The 27,443-nt window shown below is 46.2% G+C and overlaps 1 protein-coding gene across 1 annotated transcript; it reads right to left on the bottom strand.

Annotated features, from left to right (window-relative positions):
• Nucleotides 1–487: 487 nt before the first annotated feature.
• On the bottom strand, nt 488–26,236 carry Atp12a (ATPase H+/K+ transporting non-gastric alpha2 subunit). The gene is made up of 23 exons (XM_006993470.4): nt 25,936–26,236; nt 25,146–25,301; nt 23,047–23,106; nt 21,308–21,508; nt 20,384–20,497; nt 19,265–19,399; nt 19,019–19,136; nt 18,510–18,778; nt 17,336–17,534; nt 17,086–17,195; nt 15,635–15,769; nt 12,478–12,670; nt 10,145–10,320; nt 9,363–9,499; nt 6,168–6,318; nt 4,956–5,124; nt 4,721–4,875; nt 3,132–3,255; nt 2,833–2,978; nt 2,293–2,426; nt 2,000–2,101; nt 1,472–1,563; nt 488–1,290 (listed from the first exon to the last, which is right to left on the bottom strand). The coding sequence occupies exons 1-23, from the start codon at nt 25,942–25,944 to the stop codon at nt 1,262–1,264; spliced, it is 3,114 nt and encodes a 1,037-aa protein (XP_006993532.1). The 5' UTR covers nt 25,945–26,236; the 3' UTR covers nt 488–1,261.
• Between the last annotated feature and the right edge of the window lie 1,207 nt (nt 26,237–27,443).

The following is a 27,443-nucleotide window of genomic DNA, read 5'->3' as shown; positions in this document are numbered from 1 at the left end:
GATAGATAGTTCCTGAAATGCTGGAGGCTATTGTTTAAGGGAGACAACAAGCCACATGTTTTCATTCCCCTAAACAAGTTTATTTGACCCATCTGCACAGGATGTGCTTGATCACATGTGGGCAGGAGGTTCATAGGCAGGAAATACGTCAGGATGTGTGCTTGCCCCTGATTGGACCTGATGGGAAATACTTAAGCCACTGCAAAACTTGATTCAGGGCCATTTTTTTTTTTTCTGGGAAAGCAGAGATGGACTTGGCCAGAGCCCATCTACCTGGCCAGTATTTAATTAAAGTTTGCTTCAAATTTGGCTTTAAACTGTGGTAGTGATCTTATTCTTGATTGGTGTGATAAATACCACCCACCCAACTCACCAAATGCAAAGAATAACAACAAATCCAAATCAAAATGGAAATCACATTTCATCTTCTTGTGTCCTGTGTGCTGCATTCTGGAAACACCCTCAAATTATAATACCACAATGACACTTGGCTTTATAAAACATCTTTACTTAAAAACAGGGCCTCATTGGGTCTGTCAACATCATTATACATGTCACACATAAATACAACTAACAGTTACAACACAAAACATGACTGACATAAAATGATCACTGGCGAGTGCTTGGCAATGTTTTACTAGAAATAAATATTTAAGTCACAGGTACTCTCTGCTGATATTAAATTCCATCAAACAAAAAGTTTGTTGGGTAGATTTAAGGGGGTTTGTTAGGCCTCTATGAGGGTAAGAAAGCAAGGCCTAAGCAGGGCAGTTGTGGTACATGCCTTTAATCTCAGCACTCAGGAAGCAGCGGCAGATAGATCTCTGAGTTCAAGACCAGCCTGATCTGCATAGTGAGTTACAGGACAGAGAAACCCTGTCTCAAAACAACAAAACAAAAACAAAAAGAGAAACCTGAGGAATCATATCCTAGCTTAAGGTAGACCCAGCACACAGCTTGAACATACAAAGTTATTTAACACAGTGAGTTTTATATACATATATTCTTCTCCGTGCTGCTCTCTGAATTTCACATAATTTAAAATAAGAAGGCACACGTAGCAATGAAAATTCTATATAAACAGTTAAATCTCAGCTTTAAATACGAAACGTAAGTATGCTTCATACAGTTTTCTCTAGGAAAGTCCCTCTTGTATGGGGTTTGATAGTGTTCACATTGTGCAGCGATCTCCTAGGGAGTAGCCAGACATGAAGAAGACCATCTCTGAGACACCGCTGGGAGGCCTGTGAGGGACATGGCCTCAGTAATACATGTTCTTATCCCACCAGCCTGTGGAGGTAGAGAAGGGTGAGTCAGAGAGAGCCAGCCTGCGGGAGGTGGCGCCCAAGCATTCGCGATCCTATTTCTGGGCTTGGGGTATACTTCATCGGCCAGGTGCTGGCCTTGCACAGCTGGTCTGGTTTCCAGCTCAGCAAAACAAAAATCTAAATTCACTTATCTCATTACTCACTTCCAGGGTAGAGCCTGATGAAGAGTTTTCTCATCTCATCGTACACCCAAATCAAAATGGCATGGGGTACAGCCACAAACCAGTACTGAACCCTGGAAACAAAGGGAGGAACATGAGCCCTGGCTGGTCCAAAGAGATAGCCCAGACCCAGGCCAATAGTGGAGGCAGGGGCAAGGACTTTCTCTCAAATGTTCCTGCCTCGATAGAAATAGCAAATATACTACATCACACAACACAGGCCTGCCACGCCCCCTCCTTAACCCAAGATGGGACTGCTAAAATCAGCACTGGCCTTTAAGGAAACCTGTTAAATGAAATTGGTGGTGTTCCAGTTAGGCCTGGAAAATGCCTTTGGGAAATAGGAAGGTCAATGGATGGTCAATGGATGGGTGTCCATAGCTTGGGGCCCATTTAATCTCTTTTAGAAGATCGGAGGAAGATCCGGTGGGAACCCTTGTGTTTGTTCAGGTTGTGATAGTCAGAATAGAAGCTGGCTTTCTGTGTAGCGCTCACTGTAGGTCAACTCACCTGAGCATGGTAAAACTCAGGGCTGTTACACTCCCGAGACCATAGGAGAGGATCAGTGCCACAATGATCTGTGAGGCGATCCCCACCCAGATGACTTTATTTCTGGAAAACACAGAGAAGCAAACAGATGAGGAATTTCCACATGTCTGTGGCCATGCACCCAGCAGACCATGCTACAGGCCAAGTCAACACCTCATGCATCACAGTGGGCTGTTAGAGGGTCCTGAGACTCTGTAGACCCTTGTTATCCCCACATGACAGGCTCATTACCCTGAGGTCAAGCATGGAGGTACCTGAAGAGTCCTTGCTGGAAGATGGAATTCCTCCGGGTTTTCCTGATGATTAGATCTGCAATTTGTTGGACCATGATGGCCACGAAGAAAGCTGTGTAGCCTGTATATTCTAGGTATTTTCTCTGATACCTTGTCTGCCAAGAGGTAGAGATGGATGAGACCATGAGACCCCCTGGAGGAAAACTGAAATCTGACCCCTCTTTCTCCACTTCACCCAGATTAAGTGTAGACTGTCTCCTTGTGTTGAGAAAGAAATTCTCTCTGAACAGATGGCAAGGGGAAGACACTAACTTATATCATCCCATTGTGGGGGTTGGATTGGTTACACTTCCTCACCAACTCCAGAACTAATGCAAAAAGTGAGTTTGAGAGACAAGGCTTCCCCAAAGCCAAATCATGGTCACTGGGGGGCCTTGCAGATGTTAACCGAGTAGCGTCCAAGTCTGTCTCATCAAGACTGTTCAGGAAAGTAGGGGTTCTACGACAGGATGGGAGGGCAGTGAGAAGAGAGAAGGACCAGTTGAAGAACTCTTGACTCACCCATTCCTGTCCGTAGCTGTCTTCCAAGTCATTTATATCATCTGTTTCCCATGCTACCCTCAGGTTGATGAGAGAGGTGGGCCAAAAGCCCTGCTGTGCATAGACAGTAAAATACACGAGGAAAGCTCCCAGGGCTTGCATGAGACCTGAGAGAGCCAGAGATTCAGATGTGAGTGCTGGACGGGGCCCAGAGAGCCGACCGCGCCCCTGCCTAGGACTGGGATTCGCTATTTGGGAGGGCTCTTGGATAATGAGTCATGGGCAGGGGCATGACCAGCAATGACACTCCCTCCTCATACCAATGTGCAGGTAAGAGTAGATGGCCAGCTGCCTGTTCACCAGTCTGTCCTTCTTCTTGTGGCGAGGCTTCCTATTCATAATGTCACTTTCAGCTTTCTCATAGGCCAAGGCAATGGAGGGAATCTAGAGAAGGAAAGACCCCATGAAACCAAACCCTGGAAGGAGAGTGATAGCAAGCAAGGGTGGGCCAGAGGTGGGAGTAATCGGGTGGTGGAGATGGGGAGTGTAGGTGCATCCAGGGTGCAGATCACAAAGGTGCATTGTCTATATGGGATTTACAAGCCCCCAGCTTTAAAAATCAGGCTGTGTTTTGGGCTGAGGGTGAGGTCAGTGGCATCACGGTGCTTACTAGAAGTATAAGTGAGGCCCTGGGTTAAGAAAAAGAAAGGAAAAAAAAAAAAGAAGTAAGTCTGCTTTTTAAAATCCCCATGGTCCTGGCAATTATAAATAGAGCTCATTATAAGATAAAACATCATCCTTCCCCTTTGCATGCATCTAGATCACAAAACAATGTGATAGAACAGTACTGCTCTCACAGGTCCTATCACTAAGAAATCCCTTCAAAGACAGACCCCTATCCCCACACCCAGACTTCCCAATTTGGGAGGTATAGGCTAGGCTAGGGAATTTGTATTTCAAAACTGGCCCACACTTGGAGAATCACTGCCGGATGAGAAAATGAGCAAACGTAGAAGGGATTGAAATACTGGAATATGGATGCATTCTGTTTAAGAAGGGTATCTCAGTTCCCCCCTCAAAGACAAAAATATTTTGTTTTCTTCATAAAGCAGGAACCAGACCTAGGTGCTATACAAAAGTGGAGACCAAGGCCATGGTCAAGGCCACTTTTGTACTGTGACTTTGGCTTGCTCTCTGTTGCTTTTTTTCCTCCTTATCCTGGGTAAGCCAGGCTTTCATATGAGGGCTTTCATGGACCTTTGTTTAAATGGATACAGGCTGGAAAAGGGGGAATCTTAAATGAGTGATGGTTGGAAATAACAACAAAACCCTGAAAATGCCAAACACACACAAAAGATCCCTGCAAGAGCCCCAACCAAACAATAGCAAAAGCCAAGCCCATATTTCATTGTGTGTTTAGTGAGGCACGTCTGGTTTACAGTTTTCTAACTTATTATGGGGTGACTGTGGGCTATCACCTTAAGGTACTACCTCTTCCCCAGAGCATTAATGTGTGATTGCTTCTCCAAACCATAGGAATTGAAACTGTTGATGGCATATTCTTGGAGAGAGCCAAAACCATGTCTTTTAAAGGAAAAAAAAAATCAGTACTGGAGCTCAAGTCCACCGAGCTATACTCCCAGCACTGATTCTTATCTTAAAAATCTTATTCTGGAATGAAATGATTTTCATCTCCAAACACTTGGCAGGTATCTCTAGTCCATTGCTGGGAAGCATGGTCTGTGGACCAGCAGAATAAGTGTCACCTGGGAGCTCATTAAAGATGGAGAAATGGCCCCATGGTACAGACATGAGAAGCACTGACTTTGTCCATCATGTGACTCTTGGAGGCAACAGGTATGACCTTTCTCTCCCCGGAGTTACTATCAGATCTTTTAGTACCACTTACAATGTCTGTGCCCAAGTCGATGAATAGAATAGTAATGGTGCCAATGGGCAGGGGGAGCCCAGCAACGATGTAGATCAAAAAGGGACAGAGCTCAGCAATGTTCTTGGTCAGGGTGTAGGCAATGGTCTTCTTCAGGTTGTCAAAGATCAGGCGACCTAGGGAAGATGTGTCTCTTTATAGGATTTGCTTCTAGTCCCCCGGGGAAACCTGGCTGTCAGGAAGACACCCCACTCACCTTCCTCCACCCCCGTGACTATGGATGCAAAGTTGTCATCCAGCAAGACCATGTCCGCTGCATTTTTAGCAGCGTCAGAGCCCGCTATTCCCATAGCAATCCCGATGTCTGCCTTCTTGAGGGCCGGAGAGTCGTTCACTCCATCTCCTGTCACAGCCACAACTGCATCCTGTGGGGAGCCAGTGAGGAAACAGGAGTGAGGCAGGGGAAGGGACCGTGGGTCCACCAGAAAGTGCTCCCCTACCCCTCTTGTCTTGAGGCTGGGGAACTACCAGAGCCAAAATGGAGAAGCCAAAATGGGAAGGAAAGAGAAAGATGGCCAATCTTGGAAGCCAGGATAAGAAGCTCTGACACAGACATGTGCAAATTAAGAAATTAAAACAAAACTCCAGTGCATATTTCCAAACAAAAAGAGGTGTTTTGTAGAGTCAGGCTTACATATTGATGGGTTCTGAACATACAGACTTCAACTACCCAAATTTAGGAAAATTTTGGAAAACAAAACAAAACTGGCTATGGTAGCATATACTTGCAGTACATGAAAAGTTGAGAAAAGTTGTGAGTTTGAAGCCAGCCTGGTATACACAGGGGAACCTTGACTCAATAAACAAAAGCAGAGAGAGAGAGAGAGAGAGAGAGAGAGAGAGAGAGAGAGAGAGAGAGAGAGAGAGAGAGAGAGAGAGAGAGAGAATATTGAAAAAAGGAAATTGCCTCTATAGTGAACATGCACAGATTTTCTTGACAGTATTTCCCCCAAACAATATGGACTATAAGGTGTTTATGCAACATTGACATTATATTAGGTATTATGAATCATCTGGAGATGATTTAAAATACATGGGATGTGAGTACTTTCTGTACAAATATTAGTTAAAATATAAATGCAACTTGAGCAACGGTGTGTTTTGTACTTGGAGTTCCAGGAACTACTTCCTCATAGCTACCAAGGAATGACCATTTCTTATGTCTCGTTTCCTTTGTTATATATATATTTCCATTTAGGAAATCTCTATCTACACCCTACCACAGTGGCAAGTGCTTGCGTGGCTTCTCCACCAGAGCCCGTGTTCTTGTGATAAAGAAAGTCAGAGACTGTATGGCTGTGGGATGGTCTCAAGGGTTAATAGAACATCAGTCCTCCTCATATCTGCTCCACGTTTCCCAGTGGATAGCCAGCTCTTCGCAGACATCTGGGAGCTGCTGTTGACCCACCTGCCTCTGACAGCCCTCCACGATGATCAACTTCTGCTGGGGCGATGTCCGAGCAAATACGATTTCTTGGTAGTTGATTAAAAGCTCATCTAGTTGTTCTGGGGTCATGTCCTTCAGTTCCATGCCAGTCACCACAGCGGCTTTAGCTTCTCTAGAAAGGCCAGAAGAAACTGGATGAAGCCAAAGGGCAGCTTTTGTGTTGAAACCCAGTTCTGTACATGGTTTCTGTTCCAAGGTATTAGGTGAGGCTAAAACAGGAGACCATTTCCCGTTGTCCTATGACAATGGGAATAAAATGTCAACTAGCCCTTTCCTTATAGAAATGGGTGAGAAATAGTGCTTCCTGGGGCAATACTTGGCTACACAGGAAGAGTAGAAAATTGGCTGTTTGGGATGAGTGTAGAACTCAGAGATTAAAAAGCTTGCTGAAATAGTCACTAAACCCTGAGTCTGATCACCAGCAGCACAAAACAAACACACAAACCCTGTTCTTATGTTCCGGTCCCTGGACTCCCATATGATGATACACATATGTAAGACACCTCTTTGTTGTTTTGGGTTTACAGAAGCTCACTGTTTGCAGTGTGCTATGTTGGGAGAAGAGTTGACTGAAGTCTTTGAGCATAACCGTTACTGACTGACTATAGAAATAAGGCTCTTGGGGAGTGGTTCTCAACCTTCCTCATGCTGCGACCCAATACAGTTCTTCATGTTGTGGTGGTCCCCCAACCATAAAATTATTTTTGTTGCTACTTCATAACTGTAATTTTGCTACTGTTATGAATCATAGTGTAAATATCTGTGTTTTCCTGTGGTCTTAGGTGACCATCGTGAAAGGGTCGGTCAAGCCCTGAAGGGGTTTCGACCCCCAGGTTGAGGACTATTGCTCTGGAAACTCTTGATTATGCAGATATGAATGGGCTACTACTCCTCAGATGAGCTCTTCAGGTACTTTCTGCAATTCCCTGAGCAGACTCTAGGATCACTAACTTGGTTTGCCAATAAGGCCAAGTCCAGCCTTCAAGGTCAAGTGTGGCTAGCAAGGTCAAACACAGCTTGAGCTGTTGAACTTTGAGTCTTCTTGGGTTCTCCCCTCCCACCGACTGGAGTCCTTGGCTTCTGAGACACTAATACTTCCACTGCCTTAAGGTCTATCTATGCAGGTCTCCTTTTACAGGAACGGGCATTTCTCACTTGAACTTCCCTTGGCCAATACTTCACATTTCAGCCTTCAAATCTCAGCTTAAATACCGTAGGCACAAAATATTGCATGCCTTATTCTTTATGTCTTGTAAGTTTTCAGTCTTTCACATTTGTTCTTCCTGTTGATACCAAGTGCTGGAATTCTAGCTCTTGGTTCAAGGTCTTTCTAATTGCTAGTCTAAACTATCATGAATATACGGGCAGCACAAATTGGACTCAACATTAAAGGAAAAGAAGATGAAAGAGGATGTAGGGTGGATCTGGAAGGAGTTAGGGGAGGAGGAGGGAGCAAATATGTTCAAAATACATTGTATGCATGTATAAAATTCTCAAAGAATTAATAAAAATGTATCTTTAAAAAGTATATCAAGGCAAGCTAAGAAGGAAACAGATTTCCTTCCTTCTTATAGCTGCCTCAATGTGTGATTACGTAGGTGACTATGGAGCCAGAGCTGACGAAGCAGATAAATAAAAAATATTGACAAAAAGTGTGCACTTGTGCTGGGGATGTGTTGTGGCCTTGTGATAGAGCACTAGTCTAGGTTTGACAAAGTAAACAAACTAACTAACTAAATAAATAATCCATTTCACTCCTGGTCAGTGTGGTGACTGGCATGAAAATGTCAAATAAACTAACCCCATCCTGTTTTTGCAGAGTTTTTGATTTATACAAAAGAGTGATGGCAAGTCTCGGTTACAGGCAATTGTCGCTGTGCCCAGAGGCTGTCACTGTTGTACCCTACTTGGTAATAATTTATTATCTAATAATAAATAAATAATATTAGGTATTAATATTTAATATTAGGTAAAATAAATAATTATTAGGTAATAATAATATTATGGTAATCCGGGTCATTGTTCTTTCCTTTCTCCCTTGATTAGTAGAACTACACATTATGAAGTCAATTGAATATGCAAATAAATGCCAAAGATGCTCACTGTCAAGGGGTGGTATGCATGAAACCAGGATTCTCAACATCCTTAATTCTACAACTGGGTCAGTAGCAAATAATTTCATCTGCTCTTTGTTTTTCTCTTCTAAATTGGGCACGAAGTTTCCAGATCTGCTGTCCTGTGCTGTACAATGACACAGGATCCATAAGAACATCTTGCCTGGTGATGCTATCTTAATTTCTTTTTTTTTTTTTTAAGATTTATTTATTTATTTATTATGTATACAGTGTTCTGCCTGCATGTATGACTGCAGGCTAGAAGAGGGCACCAGATCTCATTACAGATGGTTATGAGCCACCATGTGGTTGCTGGGAATTGAACTCAGGACCTCTGGAAGAGCAGGCAGTGTTCTTTAACCCCTGAGCCACCTCTCCAGCCCCTTTAAAATTTGTAGGTTTTTTTTTTTGTCCTGGATCTCACTCTGTAGACCAAGCTGGCCTTGAACTCACAGAGATCCACCTGGCTCTGCCTCCCAAGTGCTGGGATTAAAGGCATCTGCCACCACCGCTCAAATACATACATACATATATATATATTTAATTTATTTAACTTTATTTTATGTGCATTGGTGTGAAGGTGTCAGATCCCCTGGAACTAGAGTTACAGGCAGTTGTGAGCTGCCATGTGGGTGCTGGGAATTGAACCCAGGTCCTCTGGAAGAACAGCCAGTGCTATTAGTCGCTGAGCCATCTCTCCAGTCCTCACTATCTTGCTTTCTCTAGACACACTCTTGGAAATTCACCAACAATAAAATTACCTTTTATATAAGGCATAGCCTATTGTTAAGCTACACCCAACTTTACTTCATTGAATTTTGGAATACCAGACAAGGGTATCAGTGCAGTGCTTGGCAGGAATGGTTGCTCAATAAAATTTTCAGTGAACAAATGAATGTAAACTATAAATCAAGCCAACATAGCTCTACCCTGAGAGAGTGTTAGTCAAAAGGGTAATTTGTTCCCACTAGCAAAACTCTTTAACGTCAACAGGCCCTCATGGGTAAGAACTTGACCTTCTGCTCCATTGGTTCTTGGTTACCTTTTGTTGACTTGCTCCACAGGGATACCTCGGCGTTTTGCAATGTCTTCCACGGTCTCATTGTTGGCGGATATGATTCCCACGCTTTTGGCAATGGCTTTGGCCGTGATAGGATGATCTCCTGTAACCATAATAACCTAGGACACAGACCGCAGAAACGCGTGAGTAATGGCTTTACTGGCTAAATTGGGATTGTGGGTCAATATTTACTAAGATACCGCCTGCTCTCAAAGGACCTAGAGAGTGCTGTGATTTTGTTCGTGGGCAATTCTGCATCTCAGACAGCACTGTTTCTGAAGGATGCGGTGGTCCTGTGTGGACCACCCCACCTTTGCCCAGACTTCTTCCATAAACCCCCTGATGCCAGAGGAAGCCTTCCCCTTTATTATAATTTCCTTCATAAAAGGGCCTATAGGTGTCTCCTAGAGACAGTCTTGTGCTGCTATCACAGTAATATAATCACATTTAGCTTCCATATCATGAAGACAAATGGATTATGGAAAATAAAGTACTAAAACCCTTTATTATCTATCATAGTCTAGGACAATATAACGTGCAATTCATGGCACCAGCAAGTTCTCACTGTAGGTACTGGGTTGGTTCATCCCACACAGACATTGTCTTGCTTTTTGAGGACAGTTACCAAAATTTTAGCAGAGTGAAGGAAGAGGTCCAAATCGGGAATTACAATGTTCACCCGAAGAGAACTAAAGACTGCCGATCTCCTATGACAATTTTTCTTAGCCAGGGATATAACATATAGAGAGGAAAATGACACTCACCTTGATCCCTGCACTCCGACATTTGGTAACTGCATCCGGGACGGTGGACCGAGGGGGATCGATCATGGACAGAAGCCCCACAAAGCAGAGGTTGGAAGTGGGAAAGTTTATGTTGTCTACATCAAATGTGTAGGTTTGGGGAAATTCATCTGCTGGCAGGTAGAGGTGACAGAAACCTGAAAGTGGCAAGCACTTTGGAGTTAGTAAAACCAGGATAAAGTATGACAGAGGATGAAGAGTTGAGGGGTTGTTGTGTGGCTTGGTGGTGGAGGACATGCTTAGCATGTGCAAGGAACTAGGTCTGACCCCAAAGCAGGAAAAAGATGACATGATGATACATGTTCAGTCCTTTACTATTTTACCAATATCTAGCATGTACCAACAATTGTTTAATCCCTTCAATTCCATAATGCATGTTTTTTTTTTTGTTTGTTTTTGTTTTTTGAGACAGGGTCTCTGTGTAGTTTTGGTGCCTGTCCTGGATCTTGCTCTGTAGACCAGGCTGGCCTCGAACTCACAGAGATTCACCTGCCTCCCAAGTGCTGATATTAAAGGCATGTGCCTCCACTACCTGGCCATAATGCATATTTTTAAATAAAGACATGCTTCATCTAATTCCACTCAAAAGTTATGTCCTGCGTGCTTGTCAGGTGTTCCATGCTATGGTCTAGAGAATAACAACTAAGATAAGTACAGGGGGACATGCCTTACTTCTGAAGATGTCTCTGTGTAGTAGTGGGAACTAACAGCTGGAGACATAAAACATGGCATGGACCATAGCATAGAGCTGCACTTCAGCCCCTGAGAGAGGCAGAACAGAGCATGGGTACTTTCCAGGGAAAGAAGGCTGGAGCGAGGAAACCATTTCAGGAGAATAAGCAAGCACATGGGAAGGACTAACTCTGGGTCTCTGGGGAGGGTAGAAAATTCAGTCCTAAGTAAGATTAGTCCAAGAGTAACCGGGTAGAACCATCCTTTTCTCTGAGCTATCAATCTCTGGGGCTGAGGTCAAAGGCATTCCTGTGTCTGATAGAACTCCCAGATCACATGACTTCCATCAGTTTTTACATCAAATAATCATCACCACGGCTCACTGCTTCCCACATTTCAGTAAGCAGGCCAAGAGGTCAAACAGGAGGTCCCTAGAGTGACTTAGTCAGATGGGGGCCAATCTTTTGCTGAAAAGATTGCTTGGTGCTGTGGGTTACGCAGGGTATGTTTAAATCATTAGCATCTCATCTGTGCATTTTATCTTCTGTACTAACTCAAATAGCCTGTGGAAACACACATTCCACAGATTCCCAGTCAAGTGGCAAGCACTCTCAGGGCATTTAACGAATCTTATCATCAACAGTGGCTGTGAATTCACGGTTCTGTAGTTCTGAATAGGTGCCATGCAGCCAACTCATGATTCTGCCAGTGGAACACACTGCCTCATCACACCACTTCAGTGGTGGAATTTCTAAAGTTCCTTCCACCTCTAATATCCCCTGTCTCAGGTCCTTAATCACCTTTTCCCTACTCGTAAAATGAGGTCAGTAATCATTTCAAAGTCCCCATTCCCTTCTAGGGAGTTGCTGAGTCTAACCAGCTGCCTCACAGAGTCCCATCACGTGACCTTCATACGCCCACCACCTTGCTTATATCAAATACCTACCCCTCTCTTGTTTTGTGAAACGAAAGCTGCCACCTCTGGATGAGCGCAGGGTCTCTCCTCTCACTGCCTCCAGCCAGGATGGTCCTTAACCAACCCTGGCTGTAACTGTGACCAGCTCACCCTCGTGGCCAACCTTTCAGCACTTCCCCTAACGGTGAGACAAGACACCAGCTCTTCGGCACGGATTTAAGGACTCTACATCGTGGCCTCAGCTTATCTCCCCGATCCTGCTTCCTGCACCTGCTCCGTCTCCCTCATCCTGCAGCGCTGCATGGACCACTTGCTCCACCATATGCATAACTCTCATCCCTCTCTTCTTCCTCTTAGCCTTTGCGGTTCTCTCACGTGGACACTTTCCTCCTTCCATTCCAATACTGCAACTCAAGGCCCAATTTAAAATGTGACTTCTTCTCTCAGGTCCCCGACCGTGTCTGGAATGAAGCCCATCCTCCCCAGTGTAAACATGCCGCAATCCCTTCCAGGTTTCTCCCTTGTTTCTGTATTTTTCTCTTTTTCAGTGCTGGGGATCGAACCCAGGACCTCACACATGTTAGGCACACTCCAGCCCCTCATATTCTTCTTTCTATGATCCATATGGTGCCATGGCTACTCTGCTGGCTACTGGGACTTCTTCATGACTCTCAGGAGACGACCCCAGCTGTTCTACTACACTCACCCAACACACGCTCGCCCAGGCCTCCCAGCTCCATGTAGGCTGTGTGGAAGGCGTCAGCAGAGCTCTTGTCCAGTGGCTGCTCCTGGCCGTTGATCATGATGGTGCTGCACTTCTCTAAGATTCTCTCGGGAGCCCCCTTCATCACCATGAGGAAGCGTTTGTCATTAGGATCCTCTGTCTCATGTATGGAGAGCTGGGAGGGCATGGATTGGGCAGGTTAGATATGGCATCTTTACCATAGATAATTAGCAACAGGATGGGTGGGGGGAACATCAATTTGTCCTCAGAGAGTAAAAGAAGAGGAAGAACCATGGCACCCCCAAGCATGGCCTATCCTTTGGCATTTGTAACTAATTAAAAAGATAACATCTAGATTTGGGTGGCCAGAGGGGCATGCTGAGCTGGAATCCACACTAGGTAAAGCTTGTATTTCAAACAGACACTGGCCCTTTAAGGCTCTTTAAGGAGACCAGATGCACCCCTCAGGCTGAACAACCTTGGACAGAGGTATTGTGAGAGTCCTTGTCTTGCTTCTCCTTCCCAATGGTGAGCAGCCATCTTTCGTATGTGCACTTGTATGTATATGTCTGGGTGCACATGTGTGTTCAGGTGTACATATCTATGTGTGTATGACATTCATATGCAAATGCATGTTTGTGTGTGTGGGAAATATGTAAAAGCTAGAGGACAACTTGGGTGTTATTCCCAGGTGCCATCCACCTTGTTTTTCAAGGGTCTCTATTGGCTTGGAGTTCACCAATTGGCCAGAATGGTTGGCCAGTAAATTCCAGAGATTTGCCTGTCCCTGCCTCCCCGACCCAGCTTTTGTACGTGAGTTCTGTAGATCAGACTCAGGTCCTTATGTTTGCCAGGCAAGTGCTTTGCTGACTGAGACATCTCCCTGGCCATAAGCAGCCACTTGCAGATGCTGAGCTGCCAAGGCCAGCAGGAATTCCTGTGCCTCTCTGTCTCAGGGTGAATCTAGTGTTACTATCTGGACATAAGGGAAAACGGTGGAAATTCCAAGAAGAAGGCATTACAAGCAGTCTTTAGGAGCCAGCGATGCAGCAGAGTTCACAATTTTACACAAATATTCTTGATCCAGCAACTCTGCTTCTAGAATCATCTTGTTAAGATAATCATCCCAATAAAATATATATAGATCATCACATATAATGATCAGATGGCTAAGTCTGCACATTATGCAGGCACCACCCAGAGACAGACAGACAGACAGACAGACAGACAGACAGACAGACAGACACACACACACACACACACACACACACACACACACCCCTACCTCAGCACACAAAATAGTTTCAGAGAGGCATGTGTGTGTGTGTGTGTGTGTGTGTGTGTGTGTGTGTGTGTGTGTAGTGTTGGAAATTAAGCTCAAAACTTTGTAAATGCAAGGCAAGTGCTCTACCATTGAATCAGATGCTCAAAGACAGTAAACCTTTGAAATATTTTTGGAGAAAATAAGATATAAAGAAAATTGCCACAACTTTGGGATTAACCGTTGATTTGAAATCAGTAGTTGATAGATTCTGAGTTATTAGAAATGAATATGATTTAAAAAATAGAAAATAGGTTTGCCAGTTTCCTTTTTTTAGTGACCAAGAAAAGACATCAAGTCAATCAATTAACCAACCCAAACTCAACCGAACCCAATCTAACTAACTCAAACCAAAAAGCTTCCTGTTGATTGCCATCATCACCTTCCTTTTCCGAACAGCAGGGCAGAGCTTGTCTAACACACGTGAGACCCCCACCATGGTTCAATCTCCAGCACCACAAAGAGAAGCTCTAGAGTCAAGTGTGGTGGCACTTGTCATGGTCATACAATGATGACACCACTTAGCATGACCACACTTTTTTATTACTTAAAGCTCAAGCTACACCCCTCACTCTCAGCATGCAATTCTGTAGAAAATCCTACCTGCAGCAGGGCACTGCGAAGACAACTTATCTATCAAGAGGATAGATATGATTAATTACTATCCATTGATGTAGTGATTCAAGGCACCTAAGCAATGATGGCCATGTTCTTCCTGAGCAATGAGTAGAAAGGAGGTCCCTAGCAATGGTATATGGAGTGGGAATAAAACACTAACTTAAAAAAAAAAAAAACATTTGGCTGGTTCTCAGAAGGATTTGTCTTCTTCAAGGGCAGTCTCAGGTAAGCTGTCTTCATGTGGCATGCTTGACATTTCTGCATCTGTGCAGTAGACTCTGTAGATTCTAGCAACTGTCAAAACTGGTAGGTTCGCTTAGACACTGTGAGACTGTGATCTCAACCCATTCTAAGGGTTCTAGTCCTACCCTATAAATTTGGATTCTCTGGTTCTACCCCATAGATCAGTTATAAGGGATAGATTAGATAAAGTAAATAAAGTGTCTTTATATAATTGGTTCTCATGTCCTTAGGAGATTGGCTCCAGGGCCCAAGAATATTAAAAACTAAGATGTTGCTCATACACATTCTATTACAGGATGCAGTGTTTACACAAGACCTAGGCACATTTTCCCATAATCCTTAAAGAACCTCTAGATGACTTACACTCCTAATATGATATCCGTGCTATATATACCGAGTTCTGTATACATAGTATACAGTTCTCTCTCTCTCTCTCTCTCCTCTCTCTCTCTCTCCTCTCTCTCTCTCTCTCTCTCTCTCTCTCTCTCTCTCTCTCTCTCTCTCTCTCTCTCTCTCTCTCTCAACATGCATGTAGGACACATGGACTATTCTTAGGAATGGCAGACCCTAAGAAGCTCTTTGTCTTTTTTTCGCCCCTACTTCAGGAATGGCAAGGTTGGCTTTATGTCTTTTCTTGGTCATTAAAAAAAGAGGAGGAAGAAGGAGGAGGAGAAGGAGGAGGAGGGAGAGGAGGAGGATGACGACGATGATGACGACGACAACAAGGACAAGGATGAGGATGACCACAATGGCAGCACTGGCAAACGTGACCTGAGCTATCCAGATGCTCATGCCCATCCCTCCCACCCCTCCAAGGTCTTTTGAAATCAGGCATGGTCGGCACACAGATTAACAGACAGTGTGTGTGTGTGTGTGTGTGTGTGTGTGTGTGTGTGTGTGTGTGTACTATGGCTTTGTCCTAGTGGCAAACACTGCCAGTTGTGAGGGAAAACTCACCTGAAATTTGTTGGTAGAATTAAAAGGAATTTCGGCTACTTTGTGGTTTCTTTTTCTAATTTCCATCACATCGCCCAAAACAACCTCTGAGAATTTTAGAAGAGCAGTTTCTGAGGCATCTCCGACCACAATTCTCTGGGAATCCAAAGAGATAAATGTTTACAGCACATCACCTAGTTCTTTTGAGACTGTTTCTGATGAACCAACCTGCCTTTAGCACACCAACCAACATGGGTTGACTAAGCTTATCACCAGTTGAAGAGATTCTCGGTGACTGAGCCAGGACCATGGTAAGAACACAGACCAATGGTGCCACCTACAGGCACTAGGGAAGTCTGAGCTGGGGAGCTCAGTTGGGGGGATGGGGGCTTCCTGAGCTGTGGCCTAGGTGAATAGGGGGGGAAAAGCCTTCTAGAAAGCAGATTGCCTGGAGCGGAAGTACAGGTGTTATGGTAAGATATGGAGGTTCCTGAAAAGCAGTCTGTGGTCAAGATTCAAGCAGCAGAAAACAGGGTTTCTCTCTCTCTCTCTCTCTCTCTCTCTCTCTCTCTCTCTCTCTCTCTCTCACACACACACACACACACACACACACACACACAAATTGAGCAAAGCTTGGTGAAGGTAAAATCAGTCAGCGTTTAAGGAAAATTGAGGGCAAATGAAAAAGATGGAGGGGAGGGATAAAAGCAGGGAGGTCAGTGAGGGGCGGCTCAGCAATTTAGATGCAAGGAACTAGTGATGATAGAGTCGTGAAGGGGTGTGTGTGTGTGTGTGTGTGTGTGTGTGTGTGTGTGTGTGTGTGTAACCAAGAATGGGAGGACAGAAGAAAATCGAGATAATTCCCCAACCCTTTGGCCCAAAGACAAGTAGAGTGACTCTGTCGACAGAAACGTTGTGACAGCCTGTTGACTGGAGTCAGCTGGGCACAGGTGGACAGGGACACGGACAGGCTGCTGAGAGGCCACCGGGGCAGACATTCCCAGGGGGACACAGTCAGCTTCAGGGGAGAAGAGGAAGAGAGGAAGGGGAGGGAGGGAGGGAGAGAGGGAGGGAAGGAACTAAGGAGTGTCTTTTTCATTCAGTGTTCCAGAACTACTTAACATTTCATATTCTAGTCAAGAGGAGAATGTGCTATGTAAGATCAGACCCTTTGTTTCCATCCAGTTGAATTTTATGCTTCAGCAAATAGCATTTATGTATTGAGGAACTTGGATTATGGCCACCTCTGTCTTCTAGGAATGAGATGGAATTTGGATTTCGGGAAAGCATCCTTGTCATTTCTCAGTGATTGATGGAGTGGAGAAGACCTTCTGCTCATCTCAGGAGTCAGATTTGCTCTTCCCAGAGCAAATGCTACACAGTTGGAGAGACTAAATCAAGCAGCCAGGTAGAACACACAGAGTGACCTCATGCTGCCCGTGATATAAGACCAAGGATGGCAGCAGCTTTACCTTCATGATGGGGACACTCTCCTGACCCGGCCTGAACTCTGCTCGGTTACACAGTGCTATTATCTTGGACAAAGAAGCCCAGGTTCCAGAGCTTTGGTCAAAGGCTTGTTCTAGAACACAGAAAGAACAGTGGTTAGTGTGGGTGCTGGGCCTGCCATGCCCGAGTCACACCCTTCACTTAAGACCAGAGACTCAGTCAGCCCTTTTGCTTGGTCCTTGTCCTTGGGCTAGAATGCTCCACGAAACTCACTTGTCTGGTTTTCGCTTGTATCAGCCACAAAGATCTGATTGTCAAACCACAGGTGAGCCACAGTCATCCTGTTCTGGGTCAGGGTCCCGGTCTTGTCTGAACAGATGATGGAGGTGGAGCCCAGGGTCTCCACCGCCTCCAGGTTCTTCACCAGGCAGTTCTTCTTAGCCATCCGTTTCGCTGTCAGTGACAGGGTGACCTGGCAAGAGGGGGAGAAAGAGACTTTGGGGACAATCATTTTGAACTCAGGTTATCTGGGACTTTTAGGAGAGAGCTAGGATACGGTTAGGCCAGAGGTGGTATTACAGCTATAAGAAGTCTGGATTAGTGAGTTGAAAGCCACCTGAAGTCCTATTGACCATAATCTTAAAAAAGATTACATGCAGGACACTTTCTTTGTCTCTCTATTTTTTGAAGAAAATGCTCAGGAAGTCCTCGGGCAGCAAAGACAGGCCGTGTAGCTATGGCTGAAACTCACGCAACTCAAAAGAGTGCTCTAAACCGCTGGATGTGGTAAATTACTTGCCTAGCATTCATGAGGTGCTGGTTCAATCTTCAGAACCACAAAACAGAACAACAAAACAGGGAGTGAGACCTGGAACTCAAAACCATTCTTCTCCTGCCTTTGGCCTGGATCGCACTCGGCCACAGCTCATGTGTTAAATAACTAGCCTAGGAACCCTTTTTCCCACCCCCTGGGCTTCCCCAGCAGGCTGGGGAGGAGGGAGCTTTTGTCTGAGGACTGAATTAGATGGACCTGGGTAAAAAGAGAAGAACCATGGCTAAGTTCAAGGTTAGGTGAGGAAGGGTTAACTCCTTCATAATAAGAAGGGGTGGAGAAAGGGAATCTTAGAAAATAAGCCAGAGGAATGCATTGCTTCCAGAAATTCTATAAATGGGGTTTAAAAGTTTGCCTTCTCTAGATATTAAGGGAGTGAGCCAACCAGCCTGTGTGAAGTAAGCTAGACCTCCTGAAAACTTCAAGTTTCAAGGACAGTGCGTCCGGATGTTAGAAACATCACAATTCTTTTTTGGTCAACCACTCTATGAAACAGTCTATTCAGAACATCCCGCGGTAGTCTCGGGTGGGATGGGCAGAGGTGTGGTTCTGCAGCCGCAGTGGTTGGTGCCGAGACGTGGGGGTGCAGGCTAGCTAACAGTTGCACAAACTCACAGTGACAGTGGCCAGGAGGCCTTCAGGTACATTGGCCACAATGATGCTAATGAGGAAGATGATGGCATCGAGGACATAGTACTTCATGCACACGGCGATGATGAAGAAAATGATGCCAATGGAGACGGCCACCCCTGCCACGATATGGACAAAGTGCTCGATCTCAATGGCGATGGGTGTTTTCTCACTTCCAACACCGGAGGCCAAGGAGGCTATGCGACCAATGATGGTGCGGTCGCCCGTGTTGATGACAATGCCAGTCGCCGTGCCTACAAGGGAAAGAAGAGATTTGACTCCAGGCTTCCTGCTCCTGGCCGTCTCTGGTGGCCAGCGCAGTGAGCCCGCGCATGGCAACTCAAAGGCTAGCATTGGTTCTCTGGTCCCCTCCACTCAGAATTTCTTCTGGGAGAGCTTTACGGCAAGACGCTGGAGAGACACAAACCTCGGGCCCAGGAGGGAGAGCTGATACAGAGGTGAGGCATGCACCCTTGAGAGCCAGCTGGCCTTACCTTCCAGGCACGTTGTGGAATAGAAGCCTATGTTCTTTGTTTCCAAGGGGTTTTCATGGGTATACTCAGTTGAACGAGCCTGGGGCTCCGATTCCCCAGTGAGAGAGGAATTATCTACCTGAAAGAAAGTTCAAAAGTAATCCAAAATGAATTAGCTACTTTCACGCTTACTTTTTCCTTAATAGGGAGAGAGAGCCTGCTCTCTCTCAGCAGGGCTCCTCCAGGAAGGTGCTCCTGGATACTCACTTTGCACCCTTGGGAAGACACCAGTCTGATGTCTGCGGGGATCTGGTCCCCTCCTTTAATCTCCACAACGTCCCCCACCACCAGCTGCTCCGCAGGAATGATCTTCTTTTCTGAATCTCGGATGACAAGAGCTTGCTGTGGAAGGAAGCCATGGCAGACATCTAAGCCTCTGGGGAGCACACTGGCCTCGCCACTGTCTGTACCTATGAAACTCCAGTGTGTGTGTGGGGCGGGGGGAGGGCAGGCTTGGGACTCCTAGCTGGTGGTGAGCTTAAAATTGAAGACTGCTTCACATGGGGTGTCAAGATCCTGAGAACTACTTTTTTCTTGAGGTCTGTACTTGGAACCAGAAGTCTACCATTGAATATGACCAAGGGAGATGATGGTGGTGGGCCTCCCTACCCGGATGGCCGGACAGGTGACATCCAGCCAAAGAGCTGGACTCCTGCTGAGATGAAGAACTTATTTTTATTTTATGTTTATTGGTGTTTTGCCATGAGTGTCGGGTCCCAGACAGTTACAGACAGTTGTGAGCTGCCACGTGGGTGCTGAGGATTGAACCTGGGTCCTCTGGAAGAGCAGTCATTGCTCTTAACCATTGACCCATCTCTCTAGCTCCTGAGATAGGGGAACTTTAATGAGGGAGTGCCCTACTTCTTTCGGGTGCTGCAAGAGGCATCTCTTCTGTTCTTTCATTTGGGGCCAAGGAGGTTTCCTAGCTATAGACACAAGGATTCCTGGAAGGAGAAAGGGGCACTTGGTCCCCACAGGAGCATTAGGGCAACAAGCTCAGAAAGCAAAAAATAGTCACAAATAGAGTAGACTGGATGGATCTCCTTGACTGTCAGTAAGGAATATTCTAGAGCCATTTGAGTGGCTGTCCAAAATGGTTCAGAACACGTTGTGCAATGACTAATGTTCTGTCCTGCTTTTTCCCTAGACCCAGCATTTTCTCTGATCTCACTTTAGCCCTCCCGTCCACCTCAACCCTATGATGAACTAGGATTCAGAGACACGAGGTAATTTGCCCAAGATATGCCAGACAGCATGGAATGGGGCCAGGGCTGCCTTGTTACCCAGAACTCAAGAAGAGACCAGAGCCGAGTGGCTTCTACTCACCTGGGGGATCATCTTACTAAAGCTGGCCATGATGTTGGTGCTTTTGGCTTCTTGGTAATAAGCAAAAATCCCCGTTAAAATAACGACCAGGATAAGTATGGCACCCAAGTAGACCTGGGTGGGGAGGAGAAGCAGCAGTCAGAGAAACAGATAGGGGGTAGTGACCTCTAACTCAACAACTCCTGATCTGAAAGTCTAGTCTGACTACCAATGGGACACCAAAGTGGAAAATTTCTGCCTGATCTCATGGGACTAGTCACAGGTACAGAGATGCTAAGAGGATTGCCAAGAATTACCTTCAGGTAAAGAAGATGAGGTATATATGAAGGAAACAAATTTTGTGCTAACGTTAAGATATCTTGTTTCACATAGACACACATTCAAACCCCCACCCCAATCTGAAATCTAGAACATTTCTAGTCACTCATGTTCCTTGGCAATCAGTCACTTTTTGCTTCTGTGCCCAGCCTGAGGACCATGGATGCGCCCTCCAAAGATGTGCCAGATAGGTATTTAACATCATTGCCAGATATGGTATTTAACATTAATGACCTCATACAGCACCTAGCTTTTGGCAGCTGGTTTCTTTCTCTTAGAAAACTGGTATCAGCCAGTTTAATTCTGTGGTGTGAGCAGGTATAGCTGCCCTCCATGGGAAAAGGAGAGAGATTAGCTTTGAGGAAAGAGAGTTCCAAAAATAACTCATTACAGACTAGATGCTTTGTCTGTATTCTAAAATTCATGCTTGTATCGTCAGAGAAAGAAATATCACTCATTTCACAGCGGGGGGAATTCCTGATTCCCCATATTCATCACTGCCTGGTGGGTGGTGGAACCCTAGCATTAGCCTAGCACTGTGCCCACCAATAGCCTCACTTACTAACTGCTCCCCCTTGTAACCATGAGACCAGGATGGTGGCTTACACTGTCGAGGGATGCAGAATTGTTGACATACTGGATCACATATGCGATCCAGCACAAGATAGCACCTATCCACAAAAGGATGGAGAAGCCCCCCACCATCTGCTTGAGGAACTTGATGATCTCTGGAGTTTGCTTGGGAGGGGTGAGGGCATTGGGCCCGTCCCGAGCCAGGAGCTCTGCAGCCTTGATACTGGAGAGACCCTGAAAAAGCCAAGCAAAACACACATAGAAACAGTTAGTCTTCATGTTTCTGCAGCTTGTGTCCATCACTGCCCAGGGCCTTGTTCTCCCAAATCCCACCTTTTTTTTTTTTTAAAGACAAAGATTACTTTTGCTTTTATTACTGGGGTACCATGTGATAGTCAATTTGTATACATTACAAAATATTTAAATCAGGTTAAACATGTCTCCAATAAACATTTCTTATTTTGGATGGTGTGCTGGGGTTTGCACCCAGAGCTAGGAAAGTCTTCTATGTCTTAGCTATATAAACCTCTTCTTACTTTTTATTTTGTGACACTCATAATATAGCCCATACTGGTCTTGAACTTGCCATCCTCCTGCCTCGGCCTGAGTGCTTTAATACACACATGTGCCACCACACCCCACACAAACTCTCTGTCACAGACAATACCTTGTGCATATCTTTTCTTCCTAATCATGTGTAAGCTAGAGGCAGTATCTCTGTTTTGTTTGTTTTTAAGTCTGCTCTGGGATTTCATGCTTTTGCTTGGTAGTGACTCAAATGTTGGTTGTATAACTGGGTTCTGAGCAACTAACTCATCACAGCCCTTCATCCTGCCTCTCTTTTTCCAGAAGCCCTTTTCTCGGTGACCGTTGAAAACTTACAAGGCAGTTCCAGAGATTTCTAACGGTGTGGCCAGCCTTCGGCACTCACAGAGGCTGTCAACCATAGGATTATCTACATACTCTCACTGCCAGCCCAGTGTGAACCACATTTTTTTTCTTTTGAACAAAGGAATATTCATTTTTCTGTCAAGAGGTTCAGACTTGGGCTAGAGAGATAGTTCAGTAGTTAAAAGCACTTGTTGCTCTTGCAGAGGACCTGGTCTTGATGATTCTCAGCACCCATACGGTGATGCACAAACATCTGTAACAGTTCCTGGGACCTAATGCCCTCTCCTGGCCTCTGCAGGTATTGCATGCATGTGGTGACTTACATGCACATGCAGCCAAAACACTTAGACATATAAAATAAAAATAAAAAAAAGCTTTTAAAAAAGGAGGCTTAAACTTTTGAAATTGAATTTGAATTTGAATCCATAGAAGGAATCAATACTGTGTAGTGAGGAATTTGTAAAGTACGGAGGATATACCAGTGTGCTCTGGTCCCTTGGGCTCTGAGATGGAGAATTTAGGTCCTTACATTCTAACATTCGCCTCTCCGGCCTCCAATAAAAAGAGCCCCATGCACCATTTTACTTCAGAAAGCAACTTGTGGCCATGACCTTGAGGAAGGTCTGTATCATTCTGGGGATCATAGCTCCCTAGCTATCTTGCCTGGGCATCCAGCTCAGTGAAAAAGCCTGGCTGGAGCCTTGGGTCAGACACGCCAGCTCCAGCGGGCTGAGTGGGCTTGTCTCAGGATCCAGTTGTTCAGAAAATGGGTAGTTTCACAGGTGTGGCCCCAGGTCACCCACCGCCTGAGCACACCAGCATTCCTCCTTGTACAGTCAAGACGCTTGTTCCCCCAGACCTTCGGTCCCCTGACGACTTACCCGAATGATGTTTGTACCATATTTCTGTTCCAATTCTGTATTACTGAGTCTGTGGTCATCCTGAAATTCACAAAAGGAAAGGGAGTGAATGGCATCATTCTAAAAGACTCCACCCCAACATCTGACCCACTTTGAACGCTGGCAGTAGCCCTGAGAAAAGAAAGGGCCAGGGAGGTTGGTGGGAAGCAGAGGAGTCTGTGCAGTGAGGAGGGGTACTGGTGCAGGAGACCCTTGTCCTGAGTGCCCCCCCTCCCCCGTGAGTACACACTGCACTTGCCATTGACGCTCAGGCACTGCCCTTGGTTTTTATGAGCAACACAATGCCTACTTGCCACACTCTGACCTCCAGCACATGCAAGCCCTGCCATCCTTCCTCATCTTGTAGCTTTGAGCTAGTTGGATACTTCACTTAGACCTGGATGCTAAGACTGGCTGAAGGTGGTAAGCAAACCCCAAGTACACAGGGGATGAAAGCAGGGAGAGAGGAAGAGTGAGGCTGTGCTCCTAAGGATTGGAGTAATATGGGCTCTTCATTCAGGAGAATTAGAGTAGCCCAGGCTTTTCATTCGGGAGAATTAGAGTAGCCCAGGCTCCTCATTCAGAAGAATCAGAGTAGCACAGGGTTTTCATTCAGAAGAACCAGAGTAGCATGGGCTCTTCATTCAGAAAGATTAGTTCCAAGGCTCTCACTTGCCACAGAGATCAAGGTTCAAAGGCATCCACGCATCATGACACAAACTGCAGGACTGTTGTGAGAAGCTTGAAGAAGTAGAAGGAGGACTTGCAATGAAAATAAAATGTAGATAGGTCAATATAGATAACTAAAAAGTGAGAAGGCTTATTAGAGAATAGAGGTATACTCTATTCTATGAGTAGCAATCTCAAGGGAAAACAGGTATGTCTTAGACACTAGAGACACACAGGACATAATAATTCTTTTTGTGTATTATCTAGTACTGCTCTTTGACCTGACCTATCTCACTTAATCCTCTCCACAACCCTAACAGATAGGCATTACTCACCACCCCCTACCCCTTTAATCAGGTCTCAGAATGTAGCCCTGTCTGGCCTTGAACTCACAAACCCCTCACCCTAGCCTTCTAAGTGCTGGGGTTAAAGATGAGTGAAAATAGGAAAATGAACGTCAGTCACATTGAGATTTAAACTTAGGTCAGTCCATCTTGTGAGCTGTCTACCAGGATGCAGGCACACAACAGCCTAACAGTGCACTGTTAGATGTTTAACAAGCTCCCCAGGCAAGTTAAACAGCTCTGATTTGTAGTATTTGTTGACTCCTCATGAGGACCTCACTATGCCAAGTTTCTGAGTACTGAACAATTGGCAACCTAGCCTGAACAAGCTGGTTGCATCAGTCCAGCCATAGCCCAGGTTTTGAGGTCTGCCCATGGACTGCAGGGATAATCCAGCAGAATCTCAAACTCCCTTTAGCCTGCCCAAAAGGATATCTTCCATTTCACACCCAGGGCGGCTGTTCATTAAAGACGACCCAAAGTCCTTCCTTCAGAGAAACTTACTTTAAAAATGTGGCTCATTTCCCCCTCCCAGACCTTGCAAACTATTTCCCATTTTACATGGGGGCGGGGTAGTTTCCATGGAGCTAGCTTGTTTGTGCCCAGTTACAGCTCTGTCCTAGAGAAGGTCTTAGACTGAGGCCGGCCAGGCCCGGCTTTTCTACCCCTGGAGCCGTTTTCCCTCTTTGGGAGATTGACACAGGGTTATTTATATCTCATGGAAGCCGCTGGAAAGGAGAGGGATGGTTTCTGCCTCTTGGGCATACAACGGATGCTTTAACTCCCTGTCCTATCTGGGACAGCCTCCAACCAGAACGCAGGAATCTGGCAACGAGGCGAGATGACTGAGTGACAAGGAGTGGTGACAGAGGGACGCAGGAGGACAGGACAGAACCAGGAAAGATGTTATCACACTCATAGCAACAACAAACAAACAAGGAGGTTGGAATCCTTCCAGGGTATTCCAAGCTAGCAAGGCCGAGGTGATTCTTCCTTACCAGAGGGAAGCTACAGAGACAGGCTCTCAGGGGAGGGGGCACCAGACCCTTCCACCTTCTGGGGACTGACCAGATCAAGTTCTTTCTTCAGCTCCTCTTTCTCATGACTCTTATTGGGTTCCGAGTCCTTGTCCTTCGCCCCCTTGAACTTCGTGTCGTCTCTCTGGTCGATCTGATTGACATCTTTAGTTCCATTGAGCTCCACAGAATAAATTTTTGGTGTTTTCTGGAAGAGAAGCAGAGGTGCAATATTAGCCCCCAGAGAGGCTTTCTTGAGGAGTTGCAAAGTTGCTCCTCCAGAGTGAGGAGATGCCCAGAAGAGTGCCGGCCCCCTCCTCCCCACCTGGAGAGGAAGCGTCTCCCTCCTCCCCTTCCAAAAATATTTCCCATCCTCTCTCTGGAGACACGAGGCTTGGTTGGCACAGCCCTGGAAGCGTCTTGTCAAGGACCCCTTCTCTGGGGTCCAGTTTCTCTAGCACCTTGGTCCATGGGTCACACCAGATATGCCATCTTTTTTTCTTAAGGAAGGGGTGGAGTTCCAAGCAGGCTCACTTGTAAGCGTGGCTTTTCAGACCACCTTGCATCCGACAGAAGCCTAGTGGTCCATCTCCAAACAGGAGCTTTCAGAGCAGGTGCTGTGTGGCTGGCTTGGCAACCCTGGGGACCCTTCCTGCACATCTATACTAACGTCTATACACTGCCAGCCCTAATTTGCCATATATATTCTTGGCGACTGGAAGTGAGTCCAGTGTTAAGATTGCCCACCCCCTATTGTCCTGAGACCCAGCATTTCTTTTTCTTTTCCCAGCGCTTCCCGATGGTCTCCTAAGGTCCCCACTAGACGTGGAGGCTGCACGCACCCGGCGCATTCTGTGGCTGGTAGTCCAACACTCTAGCAGATGGATGTGAGGGCACGGGATGCAGGTGTGCTGCTGCTGTGGTGAGCCGGGCTGGGGTTAAGACGCGCGGTTTTTTAGTGGCACGCCAGGCTTGTGATGTGTGATGCGCAGACAATCCCGATCTGGTGGTGGCGGTGGCCGCGGCCGCGGCGGTGTGCAGACCCTGGTTCCTGAGAGGTGACCGCGGCGATGTTGGCGTTGAAGAGGCAAACGCCGACCCGGACTCTGCATGCACCTCCGCGGCCGAAGCCAGCCGCTGTCCGGAGGAGGTGGCGTGCGCCTTAAATGCGGCGTGCTCCGCCCACGTACCTGGGGCGACTCAGCTCACTCGACCGGGGACGCCCCTGGGGTATGAAACCCGAGGGTGCGACCAGGGACGCCCCTGGGGTATGAAACCCGAGGGTACGCAGGCCTGGGCGGGGTGGGATTGGTGGCTAAAGATCTGAGGTTCTAAGGTGGCGGCCCCTCTTTATACCTGGCTGGGGGACTTGGGGTCTCCCTTAGGGCGTGTCTGGCAACCTCTCTCAGCCAGTGGCGCAACAGCAGTGGCACGCGCCAGGTGCGTGCAGCCCCCGTGTGCACCTCGAGCTCTTGTCTGTCTGTCCGATCCAGGGCTCCTGGAAGCCCAGGGGCGCACCCACGCCCTGGGGAGCTTTTGTGAAAATCCACACCCACTTTCTTTTAAAAATGCAGTTTTCTTACCAATAAAGGAATTTATAAAAGTATGTGAACGGGGGAGGGGTTGGGGGTTGCAGTTCCTAGCAGCAAGTGTGACCTGGCAATAAATACCAATTCTAGAATGGATTTACATAGGTAAGTGAGGCTTCGGAGCAGCCTGGACTAACTGCCAAAGACTTTAAGGAGTAGCTGAACTATTTTGTAAAGACCCAGAAAAGAAATAAAATTTTGCAGTTTTGAAACGATATTGGAAGGAGAGAGGATAAGGGGACCTGGGGCAGGTGCAGCGGCTTTAGGAATGTTAGGTCAGGACTCCTGGGGGTGGGGTGGGGTAGCAGCTGAGGGTGTGCAGAGCCCAGGCTTTGGGTGCTACCTTGATGACACTGGTGGATGGATAGCTCTGTGCTCCACAATGCCGCTCACACGTGCTTCTCTTTCAGCTCCCTCCTGCCTGTCCTCCCTTCTTCCTGCGGTCCAAAAGGGCAAAATTTGAACTCTAGGGTTTTTCTACTGTGGACCAGGAACACAACGCGAGTCCCAACTCTTGAGGGCTGGGTAGACTCGCTGGGGTATCTATCTGGTATATAGATAGACACACTCCCCAGATTCTTTGGCGTTGCAGGGATGTGATGTTCTAATCCAGCTTTGAGCAACGGTGGACTTCTGGAGAGCTCTATATCGTCTTCCCTGATTCCTCCAGTGGAGAATGTTATTCGAAAGAAAAGAATTTTGTAGATAAGAAGGAAACACAAGCCAGGCAGTGATGGCGCATGCCTTTAATTCCAGCACTT

The sequence above is a fragment of the Peromyscus maniculatus genome, chromosome 9, assembly GCF_049852395.1.
Source record: "Peromyscus maniculatus bairdii isolate BWxNUB_F1_BW_parent chromosome 9, HU_Pman_BW_mat_3.1, whole genome shotgun sequence".
In the NCBI taxonomy this organism is placed as follows: Eukaryota; Metazoa; Chordata; class Mammalia; order Rodentia; family Cricetidae; genus Peromyscus; species Peromyscus maniculatus.
This window is presented reverse-complemented; position numbering and strand designations above follow the sequence as displayed.

Coding starts and splice junctions, on each gene's coding strand:
- Atp12a (XM_006993470.4), bottom strand. Junction 6,319..9,362: donor GTGGAGCAAGTCAACAAAAG/GTAACCAAGAAC, acceptor TGGCCTTTCTAG/AGAAGCTAAAGCCGCTGTGG. Junction 2,102..2,292: donor TTCCAGCAAGGACTCTTCAG/GTACCTCCATGC, acceptor TGTGTTTTCCAG/AAATAAAGTCATCTGGGTGG.